Source organism: Stegostoma tigrinum, chromosome 10 (assembly GCF_030684315.1).
Source record: "Stegostoma tigrinum isolate sSteTig4 chromosome 10, sSteTig4.hap1, whole genome shotgun sequence".
NCBI lineage: Eukaryota > Metazoa > Chordata > Chondrichthyes > Orectolobiformes > Stegostomatidae > Stegostoma > Stegostoma tigrinum.
The window spans coordinates 45,504,909-45,517,892 of record NC_081363.1 but is presented as its reverse complement, the minus strand read 5'-3'; the positions used below and the strand labels follow the sequence as shown (position 1 = coordinate 45,517,892).

At 40.0% G+C, this 12,984-nt stretch overlaps 1 protein-coding gene across 2 annotated transcripts in view; it reads left to right on the top strand.

Annotated features, from left to right (window-relative positions):
* The window catches only part of nid2a (nidogen 2a (osteonidogen)), a 102,981-nt gene extending 90,661 nt beyond the window's left edge, over positions 1-12,320 (top strand). The window contains exons 31-37 of one of the 2 annotated variants that reach the window (XM_048538334.2): positions 1,078-1,247; positions 4,548-4,677; positions 5,378-5,549; positions 6,041-6,198; positions 6,771-6,894; positions 8,185-8,297; positions 11,355-12,320. In XM_048538334.2, coding sequence (XP_048394291.2) covers positions 1,078-1,247; positions 4,548-4,677; positions 5,378-5,549; positions 6,041-6,198; positions 6,771-6,894; positions 8,185-8,297; positions 11,355-11,365 — 878 coding nt within the window. In that variant the 3' untranslated portion in view covers positions 11,366-12,320. Of the gene's footprint in view, positions 1-1,077; positions 1,248-4,547; positions 4,678-5,377; positions 5,550-6,040; positions 6,199-6,770; positions 6,895-8,184; positions 8,298-11,351 lie in introns of both variants that reach the window. The other variant, XM_048538333.2, reaches the window with a different exon arrangement.
* The last annotated feature ends 664 nt before the right edge of the window (positions 12,321-12,984 follow it).

Sequence of the window (12,984 nt, the reverse complement as noted above, 5' to 3'; positions counted from 1 at the left end):
GATTGGTCAGTGGGATGGGTGGGGTGGATAGGTGGGAAAGATGGACAGGTGGTTTCAGGTCAAGGAGGCAGGGATGAGAGGGAGGTTTGGTCACAGGATGAGGCCGGGGCAGGGAGACTTTAAAACCGGTGAAATCCATGTTTAGGCCATCGGGCTGTAGGCTCCAGAGGTTGAATATGAGGTGCTGCTCCTCCAGGTTGCGATTGGCAGTGGGAAGGGGAGTTCACGACTGGAAGGGGCTGTTTGTCGCGAACAGAGCACAGAAACTCTACAAAATGGTCTGTGAGTCTCCGCTTGGTCTCACCGATATGCAGGAGGCCATGTTGATGGATGTGCAGGTGAACCTCTGTCTGATGTGGAAGGGTGGAAGGTTAGTTTTGTGCCTTGAATGAAGGTGGGGGGGTGGGTGGTGCAGTTGTAGAGGCAGGTGTAGCATTTCCTGCAGTTGCGGGGAAAGATGCCTGGGATGGTGGGGTTAGTGAGGAGCGTGGAGCGGATGAGGGAGTCGTGGAGAGAGCGGTCCTTATGAAAGGCAGATAGGGATGGGGTCAAAGCTCTTTTCATTACTGAAGTGATTCAAAGTACTCTTTTTAAAAACTTGTACCACTACTGATAACATAGTGAAACACATCAGTCAACTTGTGCACAGCAAGATCCCACCAAGGCAAATCTGGTTTATTAATTTTCGTTGAAATACATATTGGGCAGGTGACTGAGGAAAACTCCTCTACCTTTCTTTGATTGGTTCCTGAAGATTTTTGATATCCAAAACACTCCACCTTGATTTATAGACTCCTCCACAATATAGTTTAGAACTCCTTTGGTACTCAAGCATCAGCCTGTGTATTGTGTACTGTGTACAATTCAGAGGCAGGAGTACTATAAATTCAAGCAAGGTTTGACCATGCAGTGTTATAGATAGCAACAGTATAAAGTCACAATTTGTATAGGTTAATCAGAATTATTCTTGCTAATTGCCTCTTATTGACACACCACATTCTAATCATCATAATTTTTACGAAGATTTGAATTCATTCTAGTGTTTTATGATGTTTTTTTTCTATTGAATTTTGTCAGGTATACCAACAGTTGCACCTCCCATTACACAACCTTCTCCAGCACCTGTCGTGACTCCACCAAGCACGGGTACCTTCCTTTTATATGCTCAGGGACAGCACATTGGGTACCTGCCCCTGAACGGTACTCAGCTAAACAAAGAGGGAGCCAAGAGCCTATTAGCTCTTCACGTAAAGTATCTATTTTTATAATTTTCTCCAGCTGCAGATAATTTCAGCATTTACGAAAGGAAAATGCCACGTTGCTTTCATATTTTAGTAAATGTAAATGGGTCAACATCATTAAACTGCATCCATGCATATAAATCAAATGCTGGTACTAATATTACCATGCAAATGATTTGAACTGAGGTATAGCAGCAAGTATACTACAGTAGCTACAAGTGAGAAGATTGAACACATTTACTGTCAAGTTTAAAGAAAGACTTGCATTTATAAAGTGCCTTCTATGATCTCAGGAGTTTTACAGGATTCCTAGTATTTTACTACTAACTAATTACTTTTGACAAGAAGTCATGGTTGCAATACAGCAAAGTTGTCTCATGTTACGATTTGTTGACAGCATTTATTTTAGCCCATGGAGCAAGTGTTGAACAATGGACATTGATGCTCCTCAGTGCTGCACCACCAGCTGTGCCCATACCAATCACAGCTCAAGTCCAAGTCTTTGTTCCCAATCTGGGAAACCACCATCAGAATTGCCAGGACAGAAGGGGCATCTGCTCACGTTGATCTGTTCAACCAGAGTAGCACTTTGCAACTTGGCATCAAGAATGCTGAGGGACAAATGAGTCAAACAGAAATATCTTTACTACAGGAGTCATTCTGCCACTTAAAAAGGTACACTGCTGCATTTGAATTGCTCACCTTAATCCAGTAAAGGTTTAGGCCCTTCCGAAGAACTCACGCTGATCTCAACTGGCATGTTCCACCGGGCCTTTGAAAGGAGAAATTTCCTAGGTACATCTAGGAACTCTAAACCTTAATCCCATAATGCCTTGTCATTTATCCCTGGCCCACCCCACCCCACCCCACCATTGCCATTAGAACCCCTGTTAACTTCCCAGTAAGTTAAATTTAAACAAGTTCCAGTGGAACTAGTATTCTTTCATTTTCCAGATGGTCCTCTAATAAGTCAGAGTTTTGCCTTCTTTCGAACCTTTGGGTTGTGATTTTTGACAGTTATAAATCAGATCACACTTGGTCTGGTTTCACTTAGGCCTTCTGCAAGCAAGACAGAAGCAGACATTGAGTTCTGTTATTTACACCTGCCACTGCTTTTCTGTGATCAAGCACACTGACATTTTAAAATACTTTACTGTCAATTAGGAAATCATGATCAAATTGGAATAGTTATGTCATATTCTGTACATCAACTTAGAACATTATAAAGTAACTCAAGTTCTGCTACCACATCTATGCAGGATATTGTTTTTCGTGAGTAGTTTTGTTTCCATTACTTAAAGTTTGTCTTTCTAAAATTGTCATAATGTTTGTGCATCAGCTATTTTGCACTGATTAACAAATAACAGAAGATATTAACTTTACAAGCTGGCTTGTTCTTGTTTTAGACATTTCATCACCAGTGGAGCCTCCAATGAAGCGGTTATTCTGCTCCGCTTGGAATTTGTACTGTCTGGTCGGTTACAGTGAGTACTGTCATCTCTCGTTTTGATCTGTATGGGCTCGTATATGGGGGTCTAATTCTCTATATTTGATTGCATTACGGGTGGAAAACCATGCCCATAGGAATTCCCATGGTGTCTGCTTTGGCTACAATGGTTACCCTATCCCAGTTGAACTGAAGGCCTTCATTGTCTGAATGTACCGATTTTAAAGCAAGTTCATTTTGCCGTTTTGCTGTTAGTTGATGTTCATGTATTCTGATGGCTAGTTTCCTACCCGTCTGTCCGATGTAATGTTTGTGGTAGTTGTTGCATGGTATTTTGTAAACCACATTCATTCTGCATATTGTGGGAATGGGTCTTTAATCCTTGTAAGTGTTTGTCGTAGAGTGGCTGTGGGCTTGTGGGCCACCATGATTCCGAGTGACCTTTAGGAGTCTTGTCAATTCCAATATGTTCTTGATGTAGGGCAGTGTGGCCAGTGTGTTAGGGTGTGCTGTGTCCTCCTGTTGTTGTCTGTTTAGTTGGCATCGGCAGATGAAGTTGTGGGGATATCTGTTTACAGGCAAGGATTTTGCATAGGTGCTCTTGCTCTTTCCTGCCTAGTTCTGGGGTGTTGTGGTTTGTCCTGGCCCGTTTAAGTAGCGTCCTGATGCAACTTTGTTTTTGACGTCTGGTTGGTTGCTGTGGAAATTGAGGATTTGATCAGCAGTATGGGTTGCTTTTATGTATACTGAGGTTTGGAACTCGCTGTTGATCATAGGCTCAACTTTAACATCCAGAAACGGAAGTTGTTGTTTTCTTCTTCCCTTGTGAATTTAATCCCTGTGAATATGCTGTTGATGAGGTCTCTTCTAATTTGTGTTTAATAATGACAAATGTGTCATCTACATACCGGATCCACAGTTTAAGTTGAATGTGGGGGGAGGGTGGTGTGTTCTAATCTTTGCATTACTGCTTCTGCGATGAGTCCTGAGATGGTTGGCCCCTTTGGTTACTGTTGATCTGTTTGCATACTTGACCATTAAAGACTCACTGTGTGGCGAGGCAGAGGTCTAGTAGTTTAAGTATGTTGTCATTGCTGCTTCCTCTAGTCATGTGGCCACTGTTTCTTTGGTTAGTGGGATGTCGATTTGATGTGAATAAAGCTGTGACATCAAAGGATACCATAATCCCATCATCGCTGATTTTTATGTTCTTGAGGGTATTGAGGAAATCTTGGGTTGAGCGGACAGAATGGGGAGATTTGTTAACTAGGTGTTTCAATCTCTGTTGTAGGTCCTTGTCCAGTTTGTGTGAAGGTGTGCTTAGTACGGAAACAATGGGGCTGAGGGGGATGCCTGGTTTAACTGGGACAAGGTAACCATTATAGCCCAAGCCAAACACAGATGTGCATAGGAATTCATAGAGGCATGGTTCTCCACCTGTAATGCAATCAACAAATATATAGAATTGGGCCCCATATACAAACCCATACAGATCAAAACCAGAAATGACACTACTCACCATAACAGACCAGACAGTACAAATTCCAAGTGGAGTAGAATAATGGCACTTCATCGGAGGCTCCACTAATGATGTCACCCAGCATGGTGATGAGACGTCTGAACGAGAACAAGCCAGCTTGGCGAGCAAGTCAACAAACTCACTCACAACCCGAGCTACAGATCTTTGCCAAAACATTAAGTTTGTATTTGGATAAACCGAACACCCACAACTTTGTAAACTGTGGTCTGTTTTTCCAGTAAGGTAATGAGTTTCTCCAATTGTTATACAAGTTTGTAAGGTTTTTCCAAAATATTGTTTAGCAGATGATTAACTTTTCTTTGGTTTATTTTTCTCTAAGGGTTCAATTGTCATTGGTATTGATTACGACTGCAGGGATAAGATGGTTTACTGGACTGATGTTTCTGGCCGAACTATTAACCGTGCTAGTTTGGAACCAGGTGCTGAGCCAGAAACCATTCTTAATTCAGGTGAGTTCTTATTAAGGGGTTCTAAAATTTATTGTGTTTTTACAAGTAGACAAATATTATGAAAAGAAAATTACCTACTGTAAACTTAATTTTATAATTATAATGTAATTTTGAATAGACAAATGTTAGCAAGCATTCTTAAGGCCTTGTGGTGTCTCCACTCATGGGGTTATAGAGGCTCTTATGTGGCCATAATGGTCTCTTCCCACTCCTACTACAACTTCATCCACGTCCAGCAGAGACTAGCAACTTTCATTATCAGCTGGTGGTTGGTGTAGACAGATTACCTCCTTTAGTGTTCTCCAGGCCCATCAAGGTCCTGCTCAACATCAAAGTCTTCACAAGACCTCCTACACTATCAATAACACCAAGCTCACCTGCCTATCCAATCAGCTCCAGCAGTGATTTGTGTTAGGGACTAAGAGTTTCTCGTGGTGCTCCTCTGAGAATGACAGGCAGCTGCTGGGATATTCCACTCCCACTCCCCAGATGAGTGGCAAAAATCTTACCTCAAGCCATTAGTGTCCAATGAACATTAAATGGCTACTGTGCAAAATGCCAGAGTGTGGGAGAACCCACCACTGTATAAAATCCAACTCATAACTGCAGTTGTACTGCCTAATTACTGTAGTAAATTATCAGATGGATACTGAATAATCTGTATGGCCCATTTTTTTGTGTTTCTGCTCTAACTTTTTAGACCTGATTAGTCCTGAAGGACTAACCATAGACTACCTCCACAGAAACATGTTTTGGACTGACAGTGGATTGGATAAGATAGAAGTTGCTAAAATGGATGGATCCGAACGACGAGTTCTTGTTAATACTGATCTGGTAAATCCCAGAGCAATTGCAGTGGACTCGCTTAATGGGTAGGTTGCACATAAAGATATCAAACTTTTACAACTTAAGAATTTTCTAGAATAACAATTTTTAAATATCTGACATGCTTTCTTTTCAATTAAACATAAATAGCACATGCAAACAATATGATTCTACATAGCTTTTACAAGTCATAAAGCAAACAATGGGGTTTTTCCAACATGCTAATATCTGTAAACCATCTGTCTTATGGCAGCATGTTGCCCAGATGTTGGCACCACACCATACTGTACACCTAAAATGCTTATACTGAATGGAGAAAATTTACATAGCAGAAAATTGAAATACACATATTAATTGACTAATAGCAAAGTACAGAGAATTTAAAAACAAAACCTGGGACCAGCAAATCTTTCCTTTAAGATAGCCTCAATTAGGACAATGGTCTATTTTGTAAATGGTAGACAGGCTCCCATTGCCTTTAGATTAGATACACAGCCTTGTTTATATTAATTCTTGTCGTCTTCTGCTTTACCTTCAGCAATCTTTACTGGACAGATTGGAATCGTGAAGATCCTAAAATTGAGACTTCTCGTGTAGATGGAACTAACAGAAGGGTGTTGGTTAAAAACGACATTGGATTGCCCAATGGGCTGACATTTGACCCTTTCTCCTTGCAACTATGTTGGGCTGATGCTGGTATGTTTCACAGGCTAAGCATACTTTATTCAAGGAAACATTTTAAAGGATCAAGTTAGTTGGCTTTAAAGCTAAAGAATGAAACAAAATAGAAGGCAAAAACAGAAGTTGCTGGAAAAGCTCAGTAGGTCTGGTAGCATCTCTGAAGAAAAAATCAGAGTTAATGTTTCAGGTCGAGTGACCCTTACTCCGAACTGCTGAAGGCATACACTAATGAAATTGGAGCAACGTGGTGGCTCAGTGGTTAGCACTGCTGCCTCACAGCACCACGGACCCGGGTTCGATTCCACTCTCCAGCAACTGTGTGGAGTTTGCACATTCTCCCTGTACCTGCGAGAGTTTCCTTCAACAATCCAAAAATGTGCAGGGTAGGTGGATTAGCCATACTAATTTGCCAGGGATGTGTTAAGGAGGGGGGAGGGGGTGGGTCTGGGTGGGATGCTGTGAGAGTTGGTGTGGACTTGTTGGGCCCAAGGGCCTGTTTCCTCACTGTAGGGATTAAATAATTGAGAATTTGCTGTTGAATATTAATGATCTTTCTTCTTGCTTTCATTGATGACTGGGACAAAAAGGAACCAAACATCTAGAGTGCATACTTTCTGATGGTACAGGAAGACATGTGGTGCAACGTGGTCTAAACTATCCCTTTAGTGTTGTTGCTTATGCAAATCACTTCTACTACACAGATTGGAGAAGGTAAGAGCAACATTTAGGGGAACTGTGGCCTACATTTTTCAGCCTGAGTATGGGGAATAATCAAGTTCATTAGATGGCTAGCCCACCATCCATAGGTCCTATTCCCATAATAAACGAGGGTGAGCAAGATATCAAAATTGGCAGCCTTTGTGCCCTATTTAAATGAATAATCAAAGGTCAACAGACATTTTAGCAAGCTTACTAACCAGAAAAATACACGACCCACACCATAATATTGACTGAGTGTCAGGCCATATTTTTTTCCCCCCCTCGAGCAGCCTGGATAGGAAAAGGCTTGAAGGAAAGGTTGTCCCTCAATAGATGGATAATCTTTATGCATTAGGGGAGGCTCCCGAGATGAGACCCCCACCCCTTCCTGGATACATATCTTCCAAAACCCAGCTGCTTACCAGCCTCTGCTGTGGCACTCAGCTCGCACTCCACCCCAAAAGCCGTGAATAATTTCTGTGGCAGCCATCACAGAATCTATCCCATTTAGAGGAGGTGATGGTTTAGCGGTATTATTGCTAGACCGTTAATCCAGAGACCGAGGTAATGTTCTGGGGACTAGGTTTAAATCACACCACAGCAGATGGTGGAATTAAAATTCTAATGATGACCATGAATCCATTGCCGACTGTTGGCGGAAAACCCATCTGGTTCACTAACGTCCTTTTGGGAAGGAGACTGCCATCCGTACCTGGTCTGCCCTACATGTCTCCAGACCTACAGCAATGTGGTTGACTCAACTGCCCTCTGGGCAGTTAGTGATGGACAATGAATGCTACCTAGCCAGCAAAACCCTCATCCCATGGATGAATAAAGAAACAAAAACTGTCCTTTGTGTTACTTTGTGACAGTCAAAGCTTCTTGTTGTCATACCTCAAAATAGGCCACAAATCTCCAGGTGCTGCTTCCAGTGCTGGAGAACTGCTCAGGACAGTAATACAACAGCATAGCCCTGGGAGAGCAGAGAGCCTAGGACAGTGCAGGTCAGATGTAGAGTGGGATAGGGAAGCTAGAAGCCACAGCAATGTAATAATGGGGGATAGTGCTTTTTAAGGACCAAAACAAAATAAATAGAAACAGGAAATGCTATACATAACAAATATGATAGCAACTTCAAGCAAAATCTATTGAGTAGTTCACTGGGAAAAAGGTTGACCTGTTGGAAGCCCTTAAATAAACCGCTGTCTGGAGACTAGTTTTGCCATCCACAACAATCTTTTTCCCTTCCTAGTTGCTTCAAACATTGAACCAGAAGTGCTGATTCTATTTCTTTCCTTTCAGAGATGGAATTATTGTTGTATCCAAAGATAATAATCAAATTACCGACGAATACCTACCTAATCAGCGATCACATCTGTACGGCATAACTGTAGCCTACCCTAGTTGTCCGCATGGTAAGAGGATATGAAGTTGGAAGATTGTTACTAGGGAATAGGAATTTTAAATTGCAAAGAAGTGTATGCTTTGTGATATTATTCTCCCTTGAAGCACTGTGCTCTAAAGCAATTTCCATAGCTCAAAGATGTCTTAAAGTTGTAGCTGCTTTCTACTGCTATTGCATATTCAAAGATCTGTTGGTGCAGATCACATTAACATTCTTTGATTTACTCTAGCCTCTTATACTCAAAACCCAAGAACTTTAAAATTTAAAAAAAAACTTTAACCTTAATGTATTTAAGGGCTCAATTTTTGCTCGTAACAACACTACCTGAATTAGAACGTGTATAGTTTGTGCAAAGTGTTTTTAAAGCTAGTCTTTAATGATCTAATAACCTGATAGAATATGTTAGTAGACGGTCATGGATTCAAACCTCACAGTCCCAATGAAGACACAACATAGCCAAACACACCAGTGCAGTACAGAAGGAACACTTATTGCAAGATGAGGATATACAGCAAGATGCTACCTCTTGCTCAAATGAATCTAAAATATTTCATGGAATTATTCAAAAGAACAGAGGGGGACTTCTGGTGTCCCAACCAACTGCACAATGACAAGCTGAATTTTTCAAATGAGAGAGAGATAATGGGAACTGCAGATTCCAAGATAATAAAATGTGAGGCTGGATGAACACAGCAGGCCAAGCAGCATCTCAGGAGCACAAAAGCTGACGTTTCGGGCCTAGACCCTCTCTGATGAAGGGTCTAGGCCCGAAACGTCAGCTTTTGTGCTCCTGAGATGCTGCTTGGCCTGCTGTGTTCATCCAGCCTCACATTTTATTATCTTGAATTTTTCAAATGTAGCTTTTAAGCAATAAGTATTGATAGGAGAGGTTTACAGCTCACTAATCAGTCGTGGTAATGTACGGCATGATCTAATTTAGAAAATTAGAGGTGCAAGCGAGGGGAATGCAATAATCATGAGACTACTTATAGTTTGATGTTCAGTAAATTCACCCTATGTTGTGTAGATAAATTTCTTGGAATGTGTGTGTATTTTCTGCGACCATATGTTGAGAAACCAACTAGGGCTGTTTTTGATCTACTGTTATCCATTGAGAAATGGCTGTCATGTGTAAAATACCCTTTAGGAAATAATTAGCATGACAGAATGTTCCATTAAGTTTGAAAAAGATGTATTTCAATCTGAAACTAGGGTTTTAAATCCAAAGGAGGTAAATTATAAAGGTAGTTCTGGTTGAAATCAAAAAATGCATGTGCAAGAGCTAGTACTTAAAGAATCAATGCTTGGGTTTCAAAAGAAAAAGTACATTCCTTTAAGGTGACAAGTACCCAAAAGGAAAATTGAGAGAATCCCAGCTGACAAAAGCAGTTACAGATCACTCTAAGCCTGGGAGATAGTAAGGTCTGCAGGTGGTGGAAGTCGGAGTCAATAAACATAAAGCTGGACAAACACAGCAGGTCAGACAGCAGAGAAGTGGGAAAGTCAATGTTTCGGGCCAAAACCCTTCTAATAGCCTTAGCCTTTCTTTTCACCTGATCAAAGGACAAGTGTGAGGATTGGGAGAACTTTAGAATTCAGCAAAAGAGGACCAAGAAATTGATAGAGAAAACAGAATAAAATAGCAAGAAACCTAAACAGGTTGTAAGCGCCTTCATACTTACGTAAATATTAAAAGATTAGGAAAGACAAGAGACAGTGAGGAGAATTTAGACTAGGAAAAAGAAATAATGGAGAAGCAAACTCAGTCCTTTGTCTTCTCAGATGAAGATCTAAGGGTCTGGTGAGAACATGGAGCTGAAAGAAATTATTAATAGTAAAAATGTTGTATTGGAAAGTTGTTTTGGGACTAAAAGTTGATAAATCCCCACAATGCCATGACCTTCATCTTCATGTTGAAAGAGACGATGGTGACTGTCTTTCAAAGTGCTATTAACTCTACAAGGATGCAAGCAGATAGCAAGGTTGGAAATGCAACCCCACTGTTTAAGAATAGATAGTGGGTAACCGAAAGCCAGGAACTATGGTTCTGTTGGATTTTAGTATTTTTCATACAATTAACATCAGGCTCTTAAAAGGACGATCAAAATGACATTTTGGAAGTAATTGGGCAGATTCAACATGGATTTATATAGGGAAAACATGTTTGGCAAAATTATTTTTGAGGTTGTTACTAGCAGACTCAAAAGGGGACCAATTGGATGTAGTAGATTTGGATTTTCAGAAGGTTTTTGGTGAAGTCCCACAGGGGGCGATTTAAACAAAATTAAAATGCATGCGATTGGAGGTGGAGAAAATGGAATAGACTGAGGTTAACAAAAGCAGAGAGTAGGAATAAATGGGTCATTCTGAAATTAACACAGTGATAAAGGGAGTAGAACAAAGATCAGTGCTTGGGCTCTAGCTTTTCACAATCTATACTCATGCTTTGGAATGTGGTGGGCAATTGTAATATTTTCAAGTTTTCAGATGATACAAGACTTGGTAATGCTTTGTGATGAGGATGTAGAGGCATCAGAAAATATGGACAGACAATATTGGCAAGAGCGTGGCATTCATAACATACAATGGTTGAGTGTGACATTAATACGTGGTAGGAGGAATAAAAGTCCAGAATAATTCCTAAATGGAGAAATATACTCACTGATTTACAAGCAGACCTGGGCGTCTCTGTTTAAAAAGCGTCCTGTCATTTACGCATATCCTTGTGTGACATCCTTTTTAAAATAATCATCCAACACCCTTTAATTCCTTAACTTCAACCCATCTATTTCATTTCATTTCTGCATCCATGCTCAAGCTATGGCCACTTTTCAATGATTTCACCATGAATTTCTCTATTCTGTCAATAGAATTCTTAAATAAAAGAAATATGGAATAACCAAATTCTTTAGCAGATTGAGTTTGAGAACTAGCAAGGTAATATTCTCAAATAAGAAAAACTGAACTATCAACTTAAATTCAACAAGACAGTTTGGTCTATTTTAGCATCACCATTCAGAATATTTGCTCACTTTCTTTAACTGACCTTTCTTTCCTCTCCTAGCAGGAAGAAAATAATGAATGTGCTGGGAATGACAACTGTATTTCAGCATATTACATTTGGAGGAAGAGGTGGTTTCTGTTGGAGCACAATGCTGCATGGATTGGTCTGTATTTTTCCTCCCATTGTTAGTGGGGACTGAAAATGTTACATGGTAACTACATTTTTTTGGTCAGAGCTTCCATACCTCATGACTTTGAAGAAAACACTACTGTGCTGCCTTTTGATTGCTACAGTGGACACAGTCTCTGACTGGTATGAACACCCAGTTGCTTATTCTTAAATTTAAAGAACACAAGCATAAATTTTCTGTGATGGATACATAACAAGTATACAATGCAGTGAAGAAAAAGCACAAATTTATGTTGCTGCAATAAAGTACTCCAGAGATGATTTAATAGGTGGTGGTACAAGGGCCCCTGATTTACAAACATCTAACTTACAAATGGTCATATTTACAAATGTGATCCCATACAAGGGTGCCATATGAATGCCTCCAGTACTTACGAACAGTCACTTTACAATGTCCTGCAACGTGTTCTAATTTGCAAAGAAATCACCTTGCGAATGGACTCCAGAACAGAACCTGTTCACAACCTGAGGCCTGGCTGTATTCTTTAAAGGTTGACCAAATGTTTCAATTTCTTGCCCCATCATCCAAAAATTACTGCACTTATTTCAGTAGTATTTGTCAGTGAGCTTCAAACAACTGTAAGCAATCACGACTTTCAGACTCTACACCTGAATTAGTGTCAAACTTAGCAAGATTCAGTTATTCAGTCAGGTATTGCTGTAATTGTTATCTTTGTCAAACAACAGATACATATGAATCATCAATGAATCTACTTTAGTCCAACAAAATAAAACCAGTCCTCGTTAGTCTGAAAATATTTCTTTAACCAAAACTCGCAACCACAGTGATGCTACAAGTTGTACCAAAGATTGTTCCACATTAAATGTCAATGTATCAAAGTAAGGCAATACTGGTTTTCTTATTGTGTATTATCAGTCAAGCAACAACTGCTCAAAATCACTTGTAACCAGCCTAACACATTTCAGGTCTCTGAGACACATTACAGACAAAACCCAAACTATCAGGTGGACATACTGAACTATTGCAGGCAATGAATAATGCCTGTAGTAAATTGTATTTGACCTGGGCTTATTTTCAAAAGCAGTTAAAATTGCCAAACTATGATGTAAAATGATTTTAAATTTATAAAGATTGCTAAAAATAATCAAAATTAAACTTTTTTTCCCTTAAAGTTGGCACACAGATGCATTTACTGATTTACTGTACATCTCCCAAATACAGGCCTATTTAGCAGTCAATTAGTTCAATGCAGATAATGCCATTGTGAGGTTTTGCCTCATGTAAATTTTTTCTTCAAATTGTTCTGATGCAGTATTCCTGTCACAAGTAAATAATAGCCACTTATATAACAGGTAACTAGCCATAGTGATGATGAGTTACTGTAACTAAGACTATGAGCCTTCTCAGCAGTTCTTAATTCTAAAGAACAGTTCACAAACTGGACTTCAGACAAGCAGCATTTTCAACAAGATCTGGGCACCAAATGAAGATGAAATGTAGCAGGAAAAAATGCCTCCAAATAATCTAGTTGATTTTTTTTCA